The following is a 24,483-nucleotide window of genomic DNA, read 5'->3' as shown; positions in this document are numbered from 1 at the left end:
GCAGTGTGCATAATAATAAAAAAAAAAAAAAAAATACCTGGCTTCTCTATGAAATTCGAAACTTATTATTTCACTAAGAGAGAGTCTCAGCCTGTTTATTAGCAATTCCATGATAGTCTCACAGAGAACCAGTACAGAATTTAACTGCATTAAATTACCCACAAAAAGGACCTGATGATTTTTCATGTAGGACAGATAGTTTGCAGGTAGCTGAATCATCTTTCGTGTGCACGCGTATGTGTGTCTATAAAATGTAACATTTACATTGGCTCGTGGCGAATATATATATTTTGTCTTTACAAGTATTATCAACTTTATAGAATTACTCCACTTATCACAGCAGCCAATCAGGTCGTAAGATTAAGCTTTATTCCATCGCGTGAAACAGTACAGTGGCTGATTCGGGAAGGGGAAGGGATAGCGGAGGGGGAAAGTTCTACTTGTGAGTACGGCAATGGGCACCGGCATGGCACCATCCTATGACAACCTATGCATGGGCCATCTGGAGGAATCATTTATCACCACCCAGAACCCCAAACACCTCACATGGTTCATATTCATTGATGACATCTCCGTGATCTGGATCGAGGGTGAGGACAGCCTATCCACATTCCTCCAGAACCTCAACATCTTCTCCCCCATTCGCTTCACCTGGTCCTCCTCAACCCAATAGCCACTTTCCTTGATGGTGACATCCGCCTCAAAGACGGCTGCATCAGTACCTTGGTCCATATCAAACCTACCAACCACCTGCAATACCTCCACTTCAACAGCTGCCATCCATTCCATACCAGGATATCCTTTCCATACTGCCTACCCTTCTGTGGCCATCACATCTGTAGTGACGAGTTGTGCCTCTCAAAATACACCGAGGATCTCACTGAGGCCTAGACAGACCGTAATTACCCTCCCAACCTTGTACAAAAACAGATCTCCCGTGCCTTATCACTTGAGTCACCTGCCACGTCCAAAAGTCCCACCATCCAGTCACAGAGGAGCATTCCCTCATGACTCAGTACCACCCAGGGCTAGAGCAACTGAATCACATTCTCCACCAGGGTTTTGACTACCTCTTGCCGTGCTCTGAAATAAGGACTGTACTGCTCACTATCCATCCCACCCCTCCCACAGTGGTATTCTAGCATCCACAGAACCTACACAATATCCTCATCCATCCCTACTAACTCCTGCTCCCATGGCTCATATCCTTGTAATAGACATAGACACAAGACCTGTCCCATACATCGTTCCACCACCACCCACTCCAGTCTGGTCACAAGCACCGCCTACCCCAACAACGCAGGACTACCTTTGAAACCAGTCGTTATCTGCAAACGAAGCTGCAACCACGGTGCTGTGTTCTACACAGGTATGACAACCAACAAGCAGTCTGTGGCATGAGTGGCCACCTACAAACTGTGCCCAAGAAACAGCTGGACCACAGAGATGCTGAGCATGTTGCCTAATACAATCTTCTTCATTTCAATGACTGCTTCACAGCCTTTGTCATCTGCATCCTTCCTACCAACACCAACTTTTTGGCATTGCACAGGTAGGAACTTCACTGCAATACATGGGTAAGCCAAAACATTATGACCATTGCCCACTACAACGTTGGAAAATAACTGGTGCCATTGCGGGCGTGTAACATGGTGACAAAAGTATGTAGGCAGAGCAAACACAGATGGGAGATAATCCTAGTGAAGATATGAGCTGTAAATGGGGAGATCTATTGAGATAAGTGACTTTGACAAGGGGCGGGTTATTATTACATGGAGCCTGCGAATGAGCATCTCGAAAATGGCGAAGCTGATCAAATGTTCACGAGCTAATGTTGCAAGCATCTACCCTCTGTTAACTTTCTAGAATTTCTTAACCTTGAACCTTGCCTCACCATCATTCCCCAAGTACCTCAACATGCAAACTAACCTTACAGCCACAGAAAGAATCGCAGTCCACCATCTCAAAACTGATCCCGACCTTATAATCCTTCCTGCATACCAAGGCTCCACCGCTGTCGTCTTGAACTGCAAGGCTTACCTGGCAGGACGACTCCGCCAGATGTCAGATATGCCACCTACAAACCTTGCCACAGTGACCCATTCCAGAAATCCAGCAGGATCTCCAGTCAGTCCTCAAATCCTTAGGCCCATCCCAGAATCTCTCCCTGGAGTGCATATCTCTGCTCACCCCTACCACTGCATGCTGTCCTGTGATGCCCCATCATATGCCATGGCCCTCCTGTCTCTGATGGTGATGTTGGTCCTGTGCTCAAATTAATGATTATTTATTCTCATGTGCAGCCTAATTGTGCCGGTGTGCTACTTCTGTCCGTGCACAGTATAAAAAAATCTGTGGCCTGGTTGTGTGGCACCAGCTTCTGTCACACTGAGAGGGTTTTACTGCTACGGTTGCAATATTGTGGTGCCCGACCTAATCTGACTTGTGCCACCCGAACAGCCCTCGATGCTGCAATCGATGTACCGGCACGTAAGTGTCCTCGGACTGCTTTCCACTGCTGTGGCTGAGCTACCTAGTTCTGTGGTAACATCCAAATAGTGGTGGTGTTACAGTTGGCTGCAGGAACTATATTCTATCAGAGTAGGCACATTGTTTTACTGTGTTAGAGTCCATAAAATCACAGAGAAATGGTCTTTGGGCCTTAGTCCATTGTGGACCAGAGTAGGTTACCCATTCTGCCATACACCTAAGAAGGTATAACTTTATTACAATTATTAGTGAGGAAACAAACTTGACTGATTCTGTGACAGTGACAGAAGATTAACTTTTCCCTCTGTCCCAAGACTCAGTTGGAAGGTGGCGGCTGTATCCCAGTTGTTTCTGCCTGCCCAGCCCTGAGAGAGAGAGAGAGAGAGAGAGAGAGAGAGAGAGAGAACTCCAACACCAACACGGGTACTACTGGTACCATTGTAATACGGCATGGTGGCATCAAGGGATTTAACGCCCTGCCCTTGATACATCTGCAGCAGATGCTGGTCAACAAAAGGCGAGTATCACTTGCAACCAGATGTTGTTACTGACAATATGCAATCTTGGTTGGTTCAGTTTATGGCACTGACTGAAATGCAACTTATTACTTTAATCACAGCACCAGTGGAGCAAGAGGCTAAATTAGATACTCTACAGACTAGGTTAGAGACACAAAATGCTTAATTACGCTTCGATTTCGTGGGGACTTTAGAAGCACAAAGTGAAAAATTAGGCTCAAAGTTAACTTCAAAATTTAATTGGAAACATATATTTAAAAAGAAAGATGATGAGACTTACCAAACAGAAGCGCTGGCAGGTCGATAGACACACAAACAAACACAAACATACACACAAAATTCTAGCTTTCGCAACCAGCGGTTGCCTCGTCAGGAAAGAGGGAAGGAGAGGGAAAGACAAAAGGATATGGGTTTTAAGGGAGAGGGTAAGGAGTCATTCCAATCCCGGGAGCGGAAAGACTTACCTTAGGGGGAAAAAAGGACAGGTATACACTCGCGCACACACACACTTATCCATCCACATATACACAGACATATTCATTTAATTGGAAACAGTTAGATATTTTTCACCAAAGCCCTTCAGGCTCATAACTGTGAGTTTCTATACTGTGTAGACACCCAGGCACTTGGTTTGAAAATACAGCAAAAGATGCTAGATAGGGGCTTCTAGGAAACTAATATGGTCAAAAATTTACAAGAGTAATTTCAACTGCTCAGCAAATAGAGAGTCGAACAGCTGTGTTAGATCAGTAACTGAACAATCTGGAGAGGCTGGCATGTGTCTGTGCTCATAGAATTGCTACCACCACTGAGTCCAGGGTAAATCAAACTGAAGGGCAGTTGGGGGAATTAAAAATAGGGTTTACTGAGAAAATTGTAATGTATTACATTATACATATAAATATATCTGATAAACTGAGTGAAGCAATATCAAGTGTTATAGCAGATCAATAAGTTTTGGAACTCGGCACAATTTTTGCTGATGTTGGTAGTGTCTATAAGGGGCATTCAAAAATAAACAAACCAGAGGTATAATTACAGAAACCAGTACCTGTATGTTAGAAGTATTGACCCTGGCTGTTGAGACATTTGTCACACTGTGACACAAGGGAGTGAATGGCTGTCTCATAAAATTTCCAGGGCTGCGATGTTAACCAGTTCCGCACGTACAGGTGGACATCGTCATACGAGGTGAATCATTTTCCCCTCAGAGCCTTTTTAAGAGGGCCAAAAATGGTGTAATCACAGGGAGAGAGGTCTGGACTGTGTGGAGGGTGGTCGAGAGCCTCCCATTTAAATTTCTGCAGGAGTGCCGCGACTGACTGTCTAGGGGCTGCTTTAGAACAAGTACATTTCTCCATGTTGCACAAGTAATCATGAATATAAGATAACAAAAATATATAATATTCATGTAACACGGTAACTGAACTAACTAAAAACATTACTTTATTTATTTTTAAACAAAATGATTACAAAATTGAAAACATGATTTTCTACATAACTTAAGACATTAAAAGTACAAGACTGTTTGTAATAGATAATGTGCATTACAGTCGTCATTTTACGTAAGCTGCTTAGCCTTAAATTGACTTCAGAATGTTGTTTAACATTTATTTAATTCAAAATGCAAGACTAATCGGCTCGTTGTATTGAGTGCATCTGCTTCAGATCTCAAACTGTCACCACCATAGTGATGAGAAAGAAGGCTCAATGTTACACTGGATACAATACAGAACGTGAATGGTCAAAAGTAAAGTTCCAAACTTCACTGCCACTGGAGACACAGTTTCAAATAGCACTTGAGAGTCCTGGAGACATTTTTTAATTACCACAGTTACACTTTATACAGTAACCACCCACTGGTGGATGTTCACCGAATGGGGAAAATACTGGTGCGTAAGGACACTAGTCTGCAGTGCAATTCATCTGGCCTTCCATCGTTATCTTTGCCCATCAGCAACTTCTTTCTGATATCACATCAGCAGCTTCTTTCTGATGTCGTGCAAAAGACAGAAATACCTGCAGAAAACAAAACTCAATGTTAATTCTACACAAATGTCTCACATTAATTGCAGTAAAATACAGATTTGAAAGCCCGACACGCAAGCCAGAAATTTGGTAGAAAGTACAATAATGAATTTTTTATGGTACACAATGAAATAAAACTCTTGTGCTTCCGACTGCAAGTTCCTGAAAAAATATAAAAAATATGCAGGTGCCAGAACAGTGTGCGCATCACTTACAATAAAAGAGATGCCAAAATTAGATCTACATCTGTATCTATTCTCCACAAGCCACCTTACGGTATATGGCAGAGGGAAATTTATGTACCACTGTCACTTCTTCCAGTTGTGAGTAGTCTGTGGGAAGAACAATTGCCAGCAAGCCTCTGTGTGGGCTCGAACCTCTCAGATTTCAACTTCATGGTCATTTTGCAATATATACATAGAAAAATGTAATTTACTTGTCGACTCCACTAGGAGTGTACAATCTCGGAACTTCAATAGTAAATAACACCATGATGCAAAACGCCCGCCTCTCTTGCAGTATCTTCCACTGGAGTCGTTTTATCGCCTCCACGACGCTTTTGTGCTTACTAAATGAGCCTGTAAGAAAACATGCTGGTCTACTTTGGATCTTCTCTACCAATCCTGTCTGTTACACATCCCATACTAATCAGCAATATGCGAATATTGGTTGAACAGGGGTTTTTAAGCTACCTGTTTTGTTGACAGACTATATTTCCTGAGGATTCTTCCACTGAATCTAAGTCTGGCATCCTGTGATTAGTTTTATGTGGTCGTTCCACTTTAAGTTACTCCATACGCATACTTCTAGATAACTGCTTCTAGTGATTTATGCAATCGTGTAATTGTACTATAAAGGATCTGAAACTTTCTCGCCAGGACTTGAAGCAGGGAACTTTGCCTTTCGTGGGTAAGTGCTCTGTCAACTGAGCTACCCAAGCATAACTCACAACCTGTCCTCACACTTTTACTTCTGCCAGTACCTCATATCCTACCTTCCAAACTTCACAGAAGTTCTTCTGTGCGACTTGTGGGACTAGCATAGATGCTGCGGAGATATGGCTTTGCCTCAGCCAGGGGGATTGCTTTCAGAGCGAATTCTTACTCTCTGATGGAGTGTGCACTGGTATCAAGTTTCCCAGCAGATTAAAAGATAAGTCACTGGTGGAAGTAAAGTTGTGAGGATGGCTTGAGATTATGATTGGGTAACTTGGTGGAGCACTTGCCCACAAAGTCCCGGTCTGGCACATAGGTTTAATCTGCCAGGAAGATTCATGTCTACATCTACATGAATACTCTGCAATTCACACTTCAGTGCCTGGCAGAGGGGTCATTGAACCACTTTCACAGTATTTCTCTACCGTTTCACTGTCTAACATTGGGTGGGAAGACTCAGTTGCTGAACAGTTTGAAGAAGACTTCAGTCTTTTAGAATTATCTTTGTAACAGAGAGCAATGTCCAGAGAACATTATATTTTATTTATTTATTTATTTATTTATTTATTTTGACAACTTTTGTTTCAGTTTCGCTTGGGAGTACTTATGTTTTAGATCTCACACAAAAAGGATGTGTAATTTTTACTCGGGCATCAACAATGTATGTAGTAATGCTATGTGTGTATAAAAATGCAAGCAAATATACATATTAAAAGTTATTATAGCTGCAAGAATATTTTTATTTATTACACCAATATTTGTTCACAACGTGACTTTTGCTTGCAATCATAAGAAGAGGCAGTAATTTCTTCCATACTGCAAGACATCTTAAAATATATATGTGCTAATCATCAAGATTTAGTGGATGGACTGTATGATCAGCAACCACAGAAGATTAAAGGTACATTAATGATATCAGCATAACCTAATAGTGACTTCTATTAAATATATATATGTGTAATAATTGGACAACTGACTTTTCGTCAAGCACCAAGTTTGCTGCAAAATCAGACATTCCAAAAATCTACATTGAGAGGGTAAGAGAAATTATCCTAGTTACATTATTCATTTTTGCGCCTTCAGTGTCTGTACATTGACTGTATTTTTCCTACGCTGTGAGGAAGACTGTTCATGGCACCAATTTTGTTTCAACAAGAATTCATGCTTTACTTCTAGTACTGCATACTCTTTGTGTTAGCTGTTGGGCTACCACCCGGCATGGTTATTCCAAAATTTGCACAATAGCTTGCATGATTACATTTAGTAGTGCCTCTCTTGTCATAGTTAGCTTTCTTTCCTTTTTCCTCACCATTTCCCTAGTAGAAAATTTATTGATCAAAAGGATTCAAAAATCATACCAAACTTCGAGTCATCAGTATAGTGTAAATTGTTATGAAAATTTAAATCCTTTGTGTCGTAATACTTTCCGATAAATTGACAGGAATTTATTGAAACATGATTTCATAGGAGGTTTCAGGTGCAAGATTTATTTACATAAAAATTTCATTAATTTTTTGGTAATTGCTAGCATGATAAAATGGCTGACCAAAAATTATACATTGTTGATCGTAATACAGAAGGTGCAATTGGACAAGATGCGGTGATTTGCATGAGTGCGCAGCTAGCAGAAAGCCAACATAGATTAGAGATAGATATCACAGATGTAACAAATAACAGTGCAGATACACAGACAAACTATGATGATACCATGATGACTATCGATGAGACCGTTTCACACATTTCCGTAAGCAATATATCACTGCTGAACGAAACAGAGGAACGTGAAACAGCAGTGTATTCTGGCAACATAGGACAGACACCGATTATCAGTAATCCAAATATTAATGTGTAAAGTACAGTTGATAGCAATGATAATAGTAACACAAACACACTGTTACGGCATTTACTGACAACTACGAACACTAAATTCCATGATATGAATGTGAAATTCACTAGTTACACAACAGCTTAGTAACTTGAACACAAGATGTAACAATTTGTCACAAGGTTTTTCAGATTTCAAAACAGAACAAAAACAGGTGTTGCAAGATTTCCAAAACAGTCTCTCACAAAAATTCAATGATCTGACAGAAACTCTACACACAGATATATCCGAAAATTTAAAAAAAAATGAAAAAACAATTAAGACAGGAGGTTATTTCTGATATTAAACGAAGTATTGATGTTTTGAATGAAAAGGTAGGTTCAATTAGTGATAATCAAGAACACGTAGAAAGTGAATTAAAGAAAATCACGGACACGAATAATAGTGTAAGAGCAAATCAAAACCAAATGTGTAATACTATAAAGAAAGAGACCATTAATGTCAACAAGCTACACAAGGACTATGAATGTTTACCATTGGTAGTAGAGGAGCTAACAGTAAGAGTAGAAAGCTCAGAATTAGAGTGCCAAAAGAAAAAGAGCTCAGATAGGAAAAATTTAGATGATATAACCAAAAGAGCAGATGCAGGTATCTTAGATCAAAGTAGTACATTAGCACAGAAGGTAATATCTGAATGCAAAGTATATGTAGACGTGGTAGAAGAGGCCATGAAGAAAAGGGAAATTGAATCATCTAATGAAGTAGGTCAGGTTGCTAATATTCAACTACCTGTGCCCATGATGGATGGGTGTAATAGTTATCCACATCTTGTCACATGTCCAATTACCACCATATGGTGTTCCCCACACTTGCAACAACATACCAATGTCAGATAATGCCGTATGTTTAACACTCATCTTCACTGATGAAGGGTTGCTGAGACATAAGAAGTTTCCAACGTATTCGACAGATGGGAAGTGGATGAATCTGGTAGTTTTTAGCAGTGCATTCTACAACGTATTTCCATGTAACTGAACAGAGGCTCAAAAGATAAGATTTATTGTTGGTTACACCCAAGGTGATGTTCTTTTGTGGGCCAGTGAAATGGCATAATGTTGTCACAGTTACAAGGAATTTGAATGTGCTTTCTTAGACAAGTACTGGTCAGAAGCCATTTAAGAGAGATTAAGGCGTGAAGTCTGTAACCCGGCTCCATTTAACAGCAAGCATGGAAGCTTGCGGGATTATTTCGTAAAGTATTTAAATAAGACCAGATATTGGACCAATCCCATATCAGAAGTGGATGTATTGAAGATATTAAAGAGCTGACTTCTGTCACACATAAGGGAAAAATTAGTAACCACACCAGTACATGACACTTTTGTCAGTTTTGGATTCCATTGACCTGATTTGTGAAGAGGCAACATAAAGCAGCAGATAAACAAACACCTCGACCTGTCTTTGGGAACCAACCTGTAAATAATAATGTTACTACACAACAGGCATGGCTATCATATCTGAAACAGTGCAAACAAAACGGGAATGGATATGGTAATAGAAATGGAAAAAATAAGATTTAAGCAAGATTATCAAAACAACAGGAACAATTACAATGGACAAGGGTATCTGCTGCCCGTAAGAGGTAATAGCCAGCCGATACAGTGGAAAGCAGTTGGCAACAACCAAATGCTGCATGCTGTGCCGCAGCTAATCTTAGGACATTTAGCCATGTACTACTTTTTACAATCTTCAGAAAGACTCACGAAGTAGTTAGGCTATAATATTTATTTTTTTATTGCAACGAAAAGCTCATATTAACATTGAATCAATAACAACAGAACTATTATATATAATCAAAGAATAAACAATCTGTCCCTTGTGTGTGCCACCACAGAATAATGCTATCCTTCACCGTGCATATACAGATGTTCTGCTGGCGACTCCCACACAGCCCCCCTCCGATAGAGCGGAGCTCCGGGAATGTGGGGGTATTTATATTTCACCCGACGTCCAGCTCTTGTGTGTACTGAAGGCATTGGTTGAACTTCTTCAGCTTCCGTTGCTGGTAGTGACGGTGCTGCTTCCTCTTGTGGTGGTGAGGTGGTGTCATCCTGGTCCAGTGGTGTGGAAGGTGGCACTTGGTGCCTGACCTCTGTGATCTCTTCAGTTGGTAACATATGTGCAGGTTTGAGCCGTTCCAATGATACCACTCGACTCTTTCCATTTAGATCTATCTGCATGGTATGTTCATCCTGTGAGAGCACTCTGTAAGGTCCAGAATATGGAGGCTGCAGCAGTGACTTGACAGTGTCCATCGATAGCATCGCATGTGTACATGAGCTTAGATCTTTGTGCACAAACATATTTACTGCTCCATGTCTCGAGACAGGAGATGGATGAAATCTGGCCATATGCTCGCGTACCATTTGCAATGTAAATTGCAATTCGGTCTGTTGTGCCCCTTCTTTATCGGTGAAGAATTCTGCAGGCAGTCATAAGGGTTCACCATAAACCAATTCTGCAGTGGATGCCCCTAAATCCATTTTCAATGCTGTGCGTAGGCCCAACAAAACTACTAGTAATGCTGACAACCAAGATTGTGCATGGCACATTAATGCAGGTTTTAATGTTCTATGCCAGCGTTCCACCGTCCCATTGCTTGCTGGGTGGTAAGCTGTGGTGCGATGATGCTGGAACCCGCAGAGGTTGGCCAATTCTGAGAACAACATCGATTCATACTGAAGCCCCTGGTCTGTGGTGACATGTAAAGGGCAGCCGAAACATGCGATCCAAGATGAGAGACATACGCGTGCCACTGTTTCTGCTGAACTATCCGAAAACGGAATCGCCTCTGCCCATCTGGTGAAGCAGTCCACCACAGTGAGGAGATAATGGTATCCTTCTGATGGCAAAAGTGGTCCCACGATGTCCAGGTGCACATGTGTGAAACGTTGTGTGGTAAGTGGGAAGTTTACTACTGCTTTGTGCACGTGTCGTCCCACTTTGGCCCTCTGATAGTTCAGGCAAGTTTTTGCCCAATTACGGCAGCCTCTATTTATACCGGGCCACACGAATCTGACTGGCATTTATTCCCGGATGAGCCAGTCTATGGATGCTATCAAATAATTGTCGCAATCTCTCATGTACGAATGGTCTCGGTTTTCCTTGCGATATGTCACACCAAACTCGGAAGTGTTCACCCGTAGGTTGTATTTGTTGCAAGCGTAACCTGGACGTACCATTACGAGAGAATTTAGCAAGTTGCTCGTCTGTTTCCTGTGCTGCAGCTATTTCCTTGTAGTCAATAGTCTGAGAGATTGTTTCCAATCTAGACAGGAAATCTGCCACAAGGTTCTCAGCTCCTTTTATGTGCTGCAGGTCTGTCATAAATTGGTCGATAAACTTGAGTTGTCTAAATTGTCGTGGTGAGCAACCATCCTTGTTCTTATTGAAGGCGAAGGTAATTGGCTTGTGGTCTGTGAAAACAGTGAATGGTTTGCCTTCAACTTGCAGTCGGAAATGTCTGATGGCTTCATAAATTGCCAGTAGTTCCCTATCATAGGCACTCCATTTTACTTGTGATGATGTAAACTTGCGGGAGAAGAAACCTAGGGGCTGCCAATTGTTTCCCACCTTCTGGTGTAGAGCTGCACCTATTGCCTGCTGGCTCGCATCCACAACAATTGCCAGTCAAGCTTGAGGAACCGGATGTGCCAACATTATTGCTTGACGTAGACAGGTTTTGATCTTGCCGAATGCCATCGGCATCTCTGATGTCCACTGTAAATGTTGTTTGCCCACTGCATCCTTGCCGACTAGTGCTGACGTCAAAGGTGCTTGAATGGCCGTCACATTAGGCAGATGTTGTCTGTAGAAGTTAACTGCTCCAAGAAACCGGCGTAGTTGGCGATAGACAATGGGGTGAGTCATCTCTTCGATAAGGTCAAGTTTGTCTTGCAGTGGGCTGATACCGACTGCTGTTACTGAGTAGCCCAAGAATGGCACCTGATATCGTCGAAGTAAACACTTTGATTCATTGACCGAAATGCCATATGCCTCAATACATTGGTAAACAGTCCTTAGATGCAGTTCCTGCAATTCCTCAGACAACGAAAAAACCAAGATTTCGTCAAGGTACGTGAAGTAATATGGTAAACCTTTGAGGACTTCGTCAATGAAAATGCTGCCAAGTTTGTGCCGCATTTTTTAACCCGAAAAGCATACGGAGGTAGTCAAATAAACCGAATGGTGTTGTGACAGCCATCTTCGGTACATCAGCAGGTGCGGCCGGTATCTGGTGATACGCTTTTTTGCAATCAATGACACTAAAAATGGTCACACCTGCAAGTACATGTGTAAAATCTCTGATATGGGGTATCAGATAACGATCGGGGATGGTTCGAGTATTTAGTGCCCTGTAATCTCCGCACAGTCTCCAAGTCTCATCGTTCTTCTTTACGAGGTGAAGTGGCGATGACCACAGACTGTCGGACCTACAGACGATTCCCGAGCGTAATAATTCTTCGAACTCTGCCTTCACTGCAGCAAAACAATCCGGAGCTAACCAGCGTGGGTGTTGAGACACTGGTTGACCGGGTGTAGTCCTGATGTGACGTACCATATTGTGCTTTATTGTCTGCCCACCAGACATGGATTCACAGTTTGCTACTTGTCTGCAATCAGACATGGAAATAGGGCTTTGTCCTAGGGTGCCTCTAATGCACTGTGTCCTGCATCGAATGCTCACTGAGCTAATAGATACCTCAAGTGCATAATGAAACAAGAAATCTGCATCCAATATTGCATCTGACAAATTGGCAATTATGAAAGTCCATGGTAAACTTTCATGGAACCCGAGGTCTACCTCTATCTGACATTTTCCATAAGTCGCTATCGACGTCTGGTTTGCTGCTGTGTGTTTCAACAAGATGGAGGGAGCTTCACATCACAGTTTCTAACAGGCAACACACTAACGTCTGAACCTGAGTCAACTAGATAAGCATGGCCGGACTTAACGTCTGTAACAAACAGCCAATGGGACAGTGAAGGTAAAGAAGAAAGGTTATTCACCCGTAGCTGCCCCTCGTCAATCTCACCTCGTAACAGTGGGTGCTGGTGCTCGAACTCGCGACCGGCGGCGCCTGACGCCGGCCGCTGTCGCCATTTGGGTGATTGCAGGGTGATGTGCAGCACGTCGCCTCGCTTCCGAATCGTCAATGGTACCAGCAGATACGCTCCTCAGACACAATGTCATCTTCCTTGCTCTTCTTGTTTGGGCCTGTGTTGCCTCTGAGCAACGTCGATATCTGGTGCTTCAATCCGTTAATTTGTTTTCGTAGGTCATCCAGTTGTTGAGAAATGTCTGGCTGTTGGCATTGTTGTGACGCTGCCATTTCCTGTGAGTCTGTACTGTTGTGTCTGAACATCACCGTCGACGTATGCACTGCATCTAACGAGGTGTAGACCTTGTCGGCTAATGAGATCAACGATGAGATATCTTGTGCATCTGAGAGCGCCACAGCCGTTCTAACTGCCTCTAGCAACTGCACATGCCATACATGTTGCAGTGTCGTATCTGGTGACTCAGTGTCGTTGACTAAACATGCAGGTGCCGCCAAAATTCCGAAGGTGACTTATCTCCTCTCTTTTCACCGTGCAATACTTGCTGAATACGTTGTTCCACCGGCCGACGTAGTCGCTCAATGAGTAACTGCTTAAAACGCGTATACTTTTGCGTGGCGGGCGGCTGAGGTATTATATCTGCGCTGATCATTGCTGTTTTATTGTCAAGCGCACTAACGCGATCATAAATTTTGTCTCTTGGTTTACAATGCCATGATGCTGGAAAGTCAGATCAAGCATTGCAAGCCACAGTTCAGGTTTATCAGGTATGAATTGCGGTGGGCGTAATTTCATCTTGCTACTGTTCTTTGTCGAAAGGCCGTTACTTGACGGTGCAGAAAAATTCAACACAGCATTTTCTTGTTCTTCAAAGTCGCGTCATAATTCCTCAATGTCCTTTAACAAAACATCGCGCCGATCTGTAACACTCTGTGTGCTGCGCGGACTCGCCGATCTCCTGGTAGACAAAATTGAACTGGGCTGAATTTGTTCGTCTACAATGAAATTCTTTATACGGCGTCACCACTTTAGCCACTACCACTTATTACAATCTTCAGAAAGACTCACGAAGTAGTTAGGCTATAATATTTACTTTTTTATTGCAACAGAAAGCTCATATTAACATTGAGTCAATAACAACAGAACTATTATATATAATCAAAGAATTAACAATCTGCACCTTGTGTGCGCTGCCACAGAATAATGCTATCCTTCACTGTGCGTATATGGATTTTCTGCCGGCGACTCCCACAGACAAAATACACTCCTGGAAATGGAAAAAAGAACACATTGACACCGGTGTGTCAGACCCACCATACTTGCTCCGGACACTGGAGAGGGCTGTACAAGCAATGATCACACGCACGGCACAGCGGACACACCAGGAACCGCAGTGTTGGCCGTCGAATGGCGCTAGCTGCGCAGCATTTGTGCACCGCCGCCGTCAGTGTCAGCCAGTTTGCCGTGGCATTAGGAGCTCCATCACAGTCTTTAACACTGGTAGCATGCCGCGACAGCGTGGACGTGAACCGTATGTGCAGTTGACGGACTTTGAGCGAGGGCGTATAGTGGGCATGCGGGAGGCCGGGTGGACGTACCGCCGAATTGCTCAACACGTGGGGCGTGAGGTCTCCACAGTACATCAATGTTGTCGCCAGTGGTCGGCGGAAGGTGCACGTGCCCGTCGACCTGGGACCGGACCGCAGCGACGCACGGATGCACGCCAAGACCGTAGGATCCTACGCAGTGCCATAGGGGACCGCACCGCCACTTCCCAGCAAATTAGGGACACTGTTGCTCCTGGGGTATCGGCGAGGACCATTCGCAACCGTCTCCATGAAGCTGGGCTACGGTCCCGCACACCGTTAGGCCGTCTTCCGCTCACGCCCCAACATCGTGCAGCCCGCCTCCAGTGGTGTCGCGACAGGCGTGAATGGAGGGACGAATGGAGACGTGTCGTCTTCAGCGATGAGAGTCGCTTCTGCCTTGGTGCCAATGATGGTCGTATGCGTATTTGGCGCCGTGCAGGTGAGCACCACAATCAGGACTGCATACGACCGAGGCACACAGGGCCAACACCCGGCATCATGGTGTGGGGAGCGATCTCCTACACTGGCCGTACACCACTGGTGATCGTCGAGGGGACACTGAATAGTGCACGGTACATCCAAACCGTCATCGAACCCATCGTTCTACCATTCCTAGACCGGCAAGGGAACTTGCTGTTCCAACAGGACAATGCACGTCCGCATGTATCCCGTGCCACCCAACGTGCTCTAGAAGGTGTAAGTCAACTACCCTGGCCAGCAAGATCTCCGGATCTGTCCCCCATTGAGCATGTTTGGGACTGGATGAAGCATCGTCTCACGCGGTCTGCACGTCCAGCACGAACGCTGGTCCAACTGAGGCGCCAGGTGGAAATGGCATGGCAAGCCGTTCCACAGGACTACATCCAGCATCTCTACGATCGTCTCCATGGGAGAATAGCAGCCTGCATTGCTGCGAAAGGTGGATATACACTGTACTAGTGCCGACATTGTGCATGCTCTGTTGCCTGTGTCTATGTGCCTGTGGTTCTGTCAGTGTGATCATGTGATGTATCTGACCCCAGGAATGTGTCAATAAAGTTTCCCCTTCCTGGGACAATGAATTCACGGTGTTCTTATTTCAATTTCCAGGAGTGTAATAGTGTGAACTACAATTTCGCAACTACCAACACAAATTTGCAGAGCCAATGACACAAATTGGTGTAACACAGCACACAATGTACAGTTCTCTGAAATTGTGTCAGTGGTGCAATACACTTACAAACACGTTTTGTGAGATATGATGAACAAAGTGACATGAAAGATGATTTACACCAACATGAGGAGGAAGTTCAGGAAAACTTGTATGAAGACCAGGTACAGGCATTTATAAAGACAACAATATTTGACATGGAAGTACACTTAGTTCTAGACACAGGCGCAATGACTAACTTAATGTCAACCGAATTTTCTTCAAGACTTCAAGAAAAGAGGTAAAATTCCCACATTCCCAGTGCAGAACTGTAGAATACGGATGGCCACTGGAAACAAATTAAAAGTAGTGAATTTACAAGCACTTATTCCATAAAAAATAAGACACTTTACTGTCAAATGTAATTTCCTCATCAGTGACAAATTAATAGTATATTGTTTGATTGGGATGGACATGTATAGGGCTTATAAGGGTTAATAAGACGCAAATGGCCATAGGAAGTGGTAAGTGCTACTTCATTGTAAACGAACAGGTATTTTCTGTCAATTTAATAAAAACATCAGACAAGAAGGTCAAGCAGAAGGAGTCTGATGTGACAGTTCAATTTGTATTTCCTACTGTATTATTTGGAAACACTCACTATAATGAACAAGTGCCAAAATCAGACGTAAACTAAGAAATAGCAGAGCAAAAGGAAGAACAGGAACTTACAGATCTGTTATTTATGCAAATATATTTCGAAAACACAGCATTGGAATTACCACAATCACATGCACCATTTCCAAGAAATGAACAAATATTTGTGGAGGAAACCATGGATTTTTCTCGAAATGGACGCGCACTAGTTAAAAGTATTCGACGAGGACACAACCATTAAAGTCCCAGTGCCAGGCTGTCAACTACTTGCCACGCATGGGCACAATAATGAAGGAGACTTGACTAAATCAAGCATTGTTAAATACGCACATTATTCAATATTTGTACCCCTTTTTTATAATGTATATATGTGTTAGTTAATAAGGTAAAGCTGACATCTCCACTTAACATGACATAAGTCTATCTAAAAAACCGAGAAATGAATTGCTTTGACTCCCCACACATTGGTAATAGCTAGCAATCAATTAATCATATGATACTGCCTAACACTTTACACCACCATACAATGTCAGTGTACAGTGAGGGGCAATTGTGTAATACCTAAACAACTAGCTCCCAATATCATATCTTTTTTTTCCTTTTCTCTCATTATTAATTTATAAGAATGTTTTCTTTTCCTCATTAGTAATAATAAATTCATACATCATGCAAAGATGGTAAAAATAGGCTTTTAGAATTATAAAGATAACTCTAAAAGCCTATCTTTCCTGTCTTCTGTGGGAATGTACAAATTTATTATTAATGGAAGAGCAATATCTGGAGAATATTCAATTTTTTTACCAACTTTTGTTTCAGTTTCACTTGGGAGTACTCATGCTTTAGATCTTACACAAAAAGGACATGTAATTTTTACCTGTGTGTCAAAAATGTGTGCAGCAAATGCTATATGTGTATAAAAATGCAAGAAGGAAAAATATATTTAAAAACAAAGATGATGTGACTTACCAAATGAAAGTGCTGGCAGGTCGACAGACACACAAACAAACACAAACATACACACAAAATTCAAGCTTTCGCAACCAACGGTTGCCTCGTCAGGAAAGAGGGAAGGAGAAGGAAAGACAAAAGGATATGGGTTTTAAGGGAGAGGGTAAGGAGTCATTCCAATCCCGGGAGCGGAAAGACTTACCTTAGGGGGAAAAAAGGACAGGTATACACTCGCACACACACACACACATATCCATCCACACATACGCAGACACAAGCAGACATTTGTAAAGGCATTTTAAACAAGTTATCTGTGTGGCACAAAAAGTGGCAATTGACCCTAAATAATAAAAAGTGTGAGGTCATCCACGTGAGTACTAAAAGGAATCTATTAAATTTTGGGTAGATCATAAATCACAAAAATTTAAAGGCTGTCAATTCAACTAAATACCTAGGAATTACAGTTGCAAACGTCTTAGACTGGAAAGATCACATAGATAATGTTGTGGGGAAGGCAAACCAAAGACTATGTTTTATTGGCAGAACGGAAGTTGAAACACATTTACTTAAGAGACTGCTTACACTATTCTCATCTGTTTTCTGCTAGTGCTGCACTGCAGTAGGAATTCTTATCAGACTGGATTGATGGAGGACACTGAAAAAGTTCAAAGGAAGGGCAGCTTGATTTGCATTATTGCAAAATAGGTGAGTGAGTGTCTCAGATATGACATGAGACTTGGGGTGACAATCACTAAAACAAAGGCACTTTTCATGTTGGCAGCAGTTCTTGATTTGAGTTTTGGAATACTTACTTTGTGTTCTCTGGTGAAAGAGTTTAGTAAAACTGTATTTAGAAACTGCACTTTAGTGGCACTATCATTGGGAACATCAACTTCGCTATCGTGCATTGAAGATATTGATTATGTTTTGCCACTGATGCACTTCAAATACAACCAAAATCTCTTTGGATTTTGTACCAGATTTTGAGATAGAGGTTCATTATGGAAACTATTGAAATCATCTCACCTTGGAGTTCACACTAAATTTCAAGCTTCTGTGGAACTTTGCCAGTCTTGGGGATTTTAAATTCTTTTAAATTTGGCATGCTTTTTTTGTTGCTTCTGCAGCAGTTAGGTCAGCTGCTTTGTGTACCATGGCGAGTCAGTTCTATCTATTATTAATTTATTTGGTATAAATCTCCCCATTCCTGTTGATGTTACTACTCTGAATCCAAACCACATCTGGTCTATACTTTTATAGTGAGTTTGGAAGTAATGGAGGTAGTCTCTTAGAAAGCTGTGAAGTGAATTTTTATCCGCTTTTTTAAAAGATACATTTTGCATATATATTTGATAGGTTTTAAGTGTTACAGTATCCAGTCTCACTTCAACGACATTGTGGTCACTAATCCCTGTATCCGTCATAATGCTCCCTGTTTGCTTGGTGATATTTGTTGCCACAAGGTCGAGTATGTCTTTGCAACCATTTACACCTTTAGTGGGCTCCTGAACAAGTTGTTAAAAATAATTTTCTGAGATACCATTCAGTACGACTTCATACAATGTTTTATGCCTACTACCAACTATAATTGTATGAATGGGTACCTATTTGAAATGAGACTCAAAGTCTTCTTTGAACTGTTCAGCAACTGAATCATCTGAGTTGGTGAAGGGTGGGGGGCTAAGTATAGGGAACCAACTATTAATTTATTCCAGTTTTCAAGTACAACCTGTAGCCATACTATCTCACAGGAAGTAAGTACTCAATTTCGCAACATGATGGACTACTTCTAACAGGAACAGACACTGTGGTCACTAATCCTTGTCTCCATCATAATGCTCCCTATTTGCTTGGTGATATTTGTTGCTACGAGGTCAAGTATGTCTTTGCAATCATTTACATTGACTGTGTATTTAATGTAGCCTTTCTGAACACTTTTTGGTCCTTCGCAAAAATTTTGGTTGATTTTATAGCTAACTTTAGCCAGCTTTCAGTACTTATAACAATGAGCTTCAGTGCTTTCTATTTCATAAATGCCTGGAGCTCTGGTTCTTTCCCAACACAGCCATGACAATGTAAAATTATAACGCCTGTGGTTTCTATGTTGAACCTTGTCCTGTGTTTGACCTGCACCTTCTTAGAGTGAAATCAGTCTTGTTCTTTCCTAAGACTTTCTAACTACTGCAGATTTCTATTCATTCGTTCTTTTCAATGTACAACTAACAGGGCAAAAACTGCTTGTTACAGTCAAGAACAAGATGTAAATTTACATGGTGATGTAAACTACAGGAACTCTGGTGTTGTTACGACGAGACTCTCATATGCCCAGATGAATAAAAGAGAAATAATTGCGACACAGAAAGCTCATCTACAATGCAGGGAAAAAGAGTACAGTGTGTCATGGGGTGTTACTGTTCATCGATGAGCATCTTTTTGGTAGTCTGTAGTAAAGTCATTGAAGCTCCACAGCAGTGAAGAGATGTGTCATTCAGAATGCCTGTTGATATCATTCAAATAAGCTCGTATTTAGTACTTTCTAAAAGTAAAAGTGTTTTCATGCAAAGGCATATTTCTCAGAGAACATTGCAACATGTATAACATGAGTTAATATGGAAAACGTTAGTGAACTACTGTTGAACAATAAGCAATCAGTGACTTAACATGCAGGCTTCATGGATATATCGATGTCATTTTGGTGTGTACTCTGATGACAGTTAACATGGGATTTACAAACTTTGATCCTAAAGATTCCTTAAATGACCAACAAATGCAGCTGTTACAGCCTTACTTAACATGGTGAGTTTGTTGCCGGCTAAGCCATATGCATCATTGTATTCTGTTTATGGTGTTGACAAGCTACATTGTCTGCAACACTTTATGGCATTTGTATGAATGTGATGTAATGCACATCTTCACACAGACCTCTGGGCTTGATTAGGTGTTTAATTTTAGATGTTAAGTGTGGACATAACAAAACCAGATTTGATTACCACCTAAGGCTTTTGAAAAAACTGTGTATCTCAGAGAGGAATGCCTGGTATCTAATGCCTAATCTACTTGCAGCAATGAGTTTCAGAGGCACATCATGTGCCACAAACAGGTAGTTAACTGTTGCAGGAAACAGAATAATAGCTGGAAAAATTCTGGGCACAAATTTTTGACATGTTTCAGCAAAGAGAGAAACTAAAATTTGATGAGAACTCGATCCATAGACTTTACGTAATTACTGAATGTAGGCATTCCACTTATGGCTGTTGAAAATATTTACTGCAATTGAACTTTTGACATTTTCAGCATAATGAAAGCAAAATTAATCTCCATATGAAGTTATCTGGCATTAAAATAAAGTAAGAGATAGTTAAAATTGAATACATACATAGCACTTACATGGGATGTTGAAATTCAGTACAGAACATTAAGTCATGACATGCTAAAACATATGTTTCCAGCAGTCTGAATATATTTATGTATGGCAGAATAAGTACACTCATGCTACCACAGACCATACGGGCACTCCTATCAGCAACAGTTAGTGACAAACATAAACACATGTACAGATAACCGCAATTGGCTCATTGTGTGGTAAAAATGAGGTCTTACCAGATCAAGGTAAACAAAATATTTAAAACACGAGTGTAAGAGGGTAAAAACACACATGTGCAAAAATTTGCACATGATGTGTCGTAGTATGCACTTGCTGTATTAATGTAAACACACCTAAAGAGATTTAAAAATAGCAACAAGTACAGCATGGCCAAGAACATCTGCCAGCTCAGAGGGCTTTCAAAATATTATTTAGTCTCCCACTGTGAAAGATGGCATGACTAAGAAAATAACTGCCAACACTAAAGTTGCCTTAAACATAGCCCAGTTATCATTCTAGGAACACAACAGAATTATAATTTATATCATAAAGATATATTGGAACGGAGAGAGAGAGAGAGTTGCACTGGCAAACAAAACCAGACAACTCACAAAATCAACAAGAAATTAGCTGAGAACAAAGTAACAGCCCTTAAGGCCTAAAAGGGAAATAGTCTAGTGATCATCAGTTGAGATGACTACTTTAACAAAATACATGATTTTGTTCCTACCAATGATATCATAAAGTTAAATAAAGAGCCAGCTAACTGATTTAATGCCTCAATCAGAAATGCTGTAAAAATTGCAATTTCATTTTTTCAGAGAGAGAAATAAAAGAAGTCTTAGTTATGAAACCATGCACCCCAACTTTATCTACAAAAATGGTATCCTGATTTTTTTCACAATCATCTGCTTGCAGGCATTTTTGAGAATTATCTTGGAAGTTAGTTTTTCAAGAAATTCCCTGTTGCTGTCAACAAAGCTGAATATTATATGAGAAATGGGGATGATGTGTTAGTGCCAAGTTGAGGCTCATTCATTGATATTCATATTGTGTTCGCAGCTTAATAGCATACATACTAACATTACCTGTGCTATACAGTAAGAAAAACAAAATGCCACTAGTTTCCTGGATGTGACTGAAAAATGATGATAATGTTCATAGATTTAGCACTGATAGTATGGTTGTCTGTACTGCTAACATCATCCACAATAACTCTTGTCACCCACAGGCCCCACAAAGAATTTTTTTTCTTTGGATGGTTCACAGACTAGTCAGTACTCCCCTCCAGCAGAATGAAACTGATAAGGAATTTGGCATCTTTAGGCATGATACAGTGAATAATGGGCTTACATTGCGAATGGTAGATAAAATGTTTGCCACAAAATTACAAAGTACAGTATATATACCAAACAAAACATGTAATGTCAATTATGTGAAACGGGTAGTTGCTATCCAGTGTATAGTGGATATGCTGAGTCACAAGTAGGCACAACAAAAAGATTGTCAGAAAGTAAGCTTTCAGCCAACAAGGCCTTCATTGGAAATAGACAACATAACATACACACACTCACAAATGCAACTCACACACACATGACCAGTCTCTGGCCCTGGATACTCCATTGTTTGATTAAACCAAACACATATTGGTTAATAAAACCTAGTAGAGGTGGAGCTTTGGATGTCAGAGAGCTGCATCCTGTAGGTGTTGCTGATGTAGCTGGATTGTTGGTGTCTCAGTTCGGTGAAGCCGTGGGGGTGTTGTCCACTGAGAATTGCTCAAACAGTGGTGTTTGAGTTGAGGGAGCTGCAGCTGCCACCTGAAGGCTCTTCATCTGTGACATATGCAGGCTTTACTTACTCTATGAAGACTGTTGTGGCATTGCCGTTCTGAAGTATTACAAAGATGTGCAAACTGCACAGGAATATCCAGTAGGATTCAGCATAAGGGGGAAACAGCACTGGCTTAGTAGCATCAACATGTAACTAAACATGCTAACAGCTCTGGAGATCCTTGTGAAAAAAATATTTGCTCAATGTCCTGATAAGCTGGTGCTGCTGAAAGGAGTCACTACATTGTGCTGTGGTGTTAGTGCAAACTCCTGCAGTATGTGGGCAGAGGGTGCCGTCACTTCTTGGTGCTCTATGAGGTCTGTGGCAACGTGAATTTGTTGTCTGTAGAATTACTGACTGAGGGCCACATCAATATCTTACCACTGTGGTTAAACCCAGTAATACAACAGAAAATGTGTCCTTCAGGAACTTTTGTGGCACATTAACGTTGCTTTGAATTTTTACCGCTGTCCTTAAACCCAGTAATATGACAGGCAATGCGTCCATCCAGGAACTTTTGTGGCACTTGGGCGCTGCTTTGCGAGTTCTATGCAGACATTCTATGATACCATGATTCGCAGGATAGTTCTGATTCTGAAGTGGGAGATCCCACATAGTTGCAAGAGCTTGGTAAAAAGTGAACACCAACTGCGACATGGTCGCATATACAAACAGTCATCCAATACTGTCAGATGTTTTTTATTTCAGTCTTTGATCACAATATGAATTCTTTAGACGATGACCGGTTTCAGTCTGTAATGACCATCCTCAGATCTTTTTTACACCATGTCCTAAAGTGATAAGGCCATAATGGCATCGTCATCACTTTGGGACATGGTGTAAAAAAGATCTGAGGGTGGTCATTACAGACTAAAACGAGTCATCATCTAAAGAATTCATATTGTGGGGGGAAATAAATAAATAAATAAATAAATAAAAAAATACGGAACAGTCAAATTGTCACTGTGGATGGAACTCGAAATCTGGCGATCCATGTCTCTGCTGAAATATTGGTAACAGGTGTGGCTTCCAGCAAGTGGGTAGAGCAGTCTATTATTGTTAACAAATTTTTGTATTCATAAGATTATGGAAGTGGTCCTACTAAGTCCAGGTGCACATGCATAAATCTTGTTTCACCATAACTACCTTTTGCCAGCTGCTGCTATTGTTCATTGACTCCCAACAATGTCAAGTGTTGAATTATAGCTCAGGGGGAAGCACAAATGCCAGGATGGGACAGACAATGAACAGCTCGGAATTTATTTTGGCAGCTCTCTGTCACAATGCATGGGTATTGTTGACAATGGTGGTTTCGCATCGTAATGTGATATGCAATGCTGAAAGAAGATTTCTTTTGATTTTTAATTGGTCTATTATTGTGTAACAGCAATTGTAACTCTGGATCCGTGCACAGGACATTTGTGATTTCTTGTCATGACACTACACTGGCTGATTTGGATGAGAGTGAGAGACAATCTGTGAGAATATTTCTGAAGCAGCTTATACAGCAGATATCCATGGTAAATTATCCTATATATTCTAAGTGTCTTATACAATGAGGCAAGTGTTACTGATTAATCTTCAGGAAGGCAGAAATGAGTCGGTAATGATCAACAAAGATGGTGAAAATCGTTGCCTCAAGTTTGCTGCGGAAGTATTTTGGTGCTTCTTACAATGTGACAGGCTCCCAGTCTGTTGCTGACCAACAGGTTTCAGCCAGTGCGAGTTTGTGAGGAAAAAATGCTAATGGCTGCGAATTACCCATCATTATTGTGTCCATGTCACCATGCATTTACCAGTGCTGTTTTTAGCTGCTAGAATGGCATTGAGACAGGCTTGGGTTTTTGCTACTCTTAGTATGTGTCATCAATAAAAGTTTAATATGCTCAATAAACATTTTAAATCCTGGTGAACTGCCTGCACACAGTCAGGGAGGTGATTGATACCCTCTGCTGACATTATGCATCCTACAAAATTAATAGATGTCTTCCCTATTGTGCACTTGTTTGCATTTAGGATGACCCCATATTGCTGAAGTCATTGAGA

General features: G+C 41.4%; 1 protein-coding gene across 1 annotated transcript in view; it reads right to left on the bottom strand.

Annotated features, from left to right (window-relative positions):
- Window positions 1-3,506: 3,506 nt before the first annotated feature.
- LOC126161297 (phospholipid-transporting ATPase ABCA3) overlaps window positions 3,507-24,483 on the bottom strand; it is a 787,342-nt gene continuing 766,365 nt past the window's right edge. The window contains exon 31 of the mRNA XM_049917041.1: window positions 3,507-5,027. Within this exon, the coding sequence (XP_049772998.1) occupies window positions 4,962-5,027 (66 nt within the window). The 3' untranslated portion in view covers window positions 3,507-4,961. The remainder of the gene's footprint in view (window positions 5,028-24,483) is intronic.

Source organism: Schistocerca cancellata, chromosome 2, assembly GCF_023864275.1.
Source record: "Schistocerca cancellata isolate TAMUIC-IGC-003103 chromosome 2, iqSchCanc2.1, whole genome shotgun sequence".
Lineage (NCBI taxonomy): Eukaryota > Metazoa > Arthropoda > Insecta > Orthoptera > Acrididae > Schistocerca > Schistocerca cancellata.
The sequence above is the reverse complement of the archived record's forward strand: the minus strand, read 5'-3'. Positions and strand labels throughout refer to the sequence as shown.